This window comes from Morone saxatilis, unplaced genomic scaffold (assembly GCF_004916995.1).
Source record: "Morone saxatilis isolate NCDOM2014 unplaced genomic scaffold, NCSU_SB_2.0 Contig22, whole genome shotgun sequence".
Classification (NCBI taxonomy): domain Eukaryota; kingdom Metazoa; phylum Chordata; class Actinopteri; family Moronidae; genus Morone; species Morone saxatilis.
In genome coordinates, this window is record NW_023339785.1 from 10624938 (window position 1) to 10625798 (window position 861).

Here is an 861-nt window from a genome sequence, read left to right on the forward strand (position 1 = left end):
GGGTGGTGGTAGGGGTTGTGGTAGGAGGGGCAGCCGTAGTAGCGTTTGTGACAGGAGCCGGGGTGCTGGTGGCGTGAGTGGTTGGGCTAACGGTGGTTACGGGTAAATCAGCTGCACAAGAGGTAACTGTGTAAAGAGGAACCAGAGAGAGAGAGAGGCTAGAAAATCAGTCCGAACAGGAGAGAAATATTAGAGGCAGGAAGAGATGTGACGCTGCGTCTGCACTTACTATTTTCACTCTTGTTGCCGTTACTGACAAAAGCCTGTATGAGCACGTTCCACAGTGTCTGATTCACCCCATCGGCTTCGATCGTGTCCTTGCTCTTGCATGAGTAGCAGGTGTCCAGGCCTACGTTTGTTATGTGAGGCTTCATGGTGACAGTTAGGGTTTCTAAAAGAAATTAAAACACACACACACACACACATCATTATTAGTACCCGGCCTTCTGTCTGTAGTTTGTTTGCACTGTGAGGTGTAGACGTTACCATTAGATGTAGATTTAGGGAAGAGGGTCGTGTCGCTCAGGTTGTAGGAGAAGGTGATCGTGTCTGCCTGGTACATTTTTCCATCGACGGTGTCGAAGTTCATGCTCCAGGTGTGTCCTTCTCCAAAACTGAGCTTCAAGATTGAGCTTGTGCTGCCACACTCACTTCCATCTGCTGACACTTTATCAGGAAGTTCAAACTCAGCTGTTGCAGTCTAAAAAGAGAGGAGAGTGTAACTTAAAGAGGCTCACATTAGGTGTGGCTTGATGAAGAGGACAGACATGTGCAGGCATATAGGCAACCAATCAAGGTAGCGCTCCTGGCTCCTCGTCGGCTACCTGAAACCAACTTCACCCTTCCCATACTTGGCATGTG

General features: G+C 48.9%; 1 protein-coding gene across 1 annotated transcript in view; it reads right to left on the minus strand.

Moving 5' to 3' along the window:
- Nucleotides 1–861, minus strand: part of lamp2 (lysosomal-associated membrane protein 2) — a gene marked incomplete in the record, with an annotated part of 12958 nt that overhangs the window by 7906 nt on the left and 4191 nt on the right. The window contains 3 exon segments of the mRNA XM_035669561.1: nucleotides 1–126; nucleotides 230–391; nucleotides 487–700. Of these exon segments, the coding sequence (XP_035525454.1) occupies nucleotides 1–126; nucleotides 230–391; nucleotides 487–700 (502 nt within the window).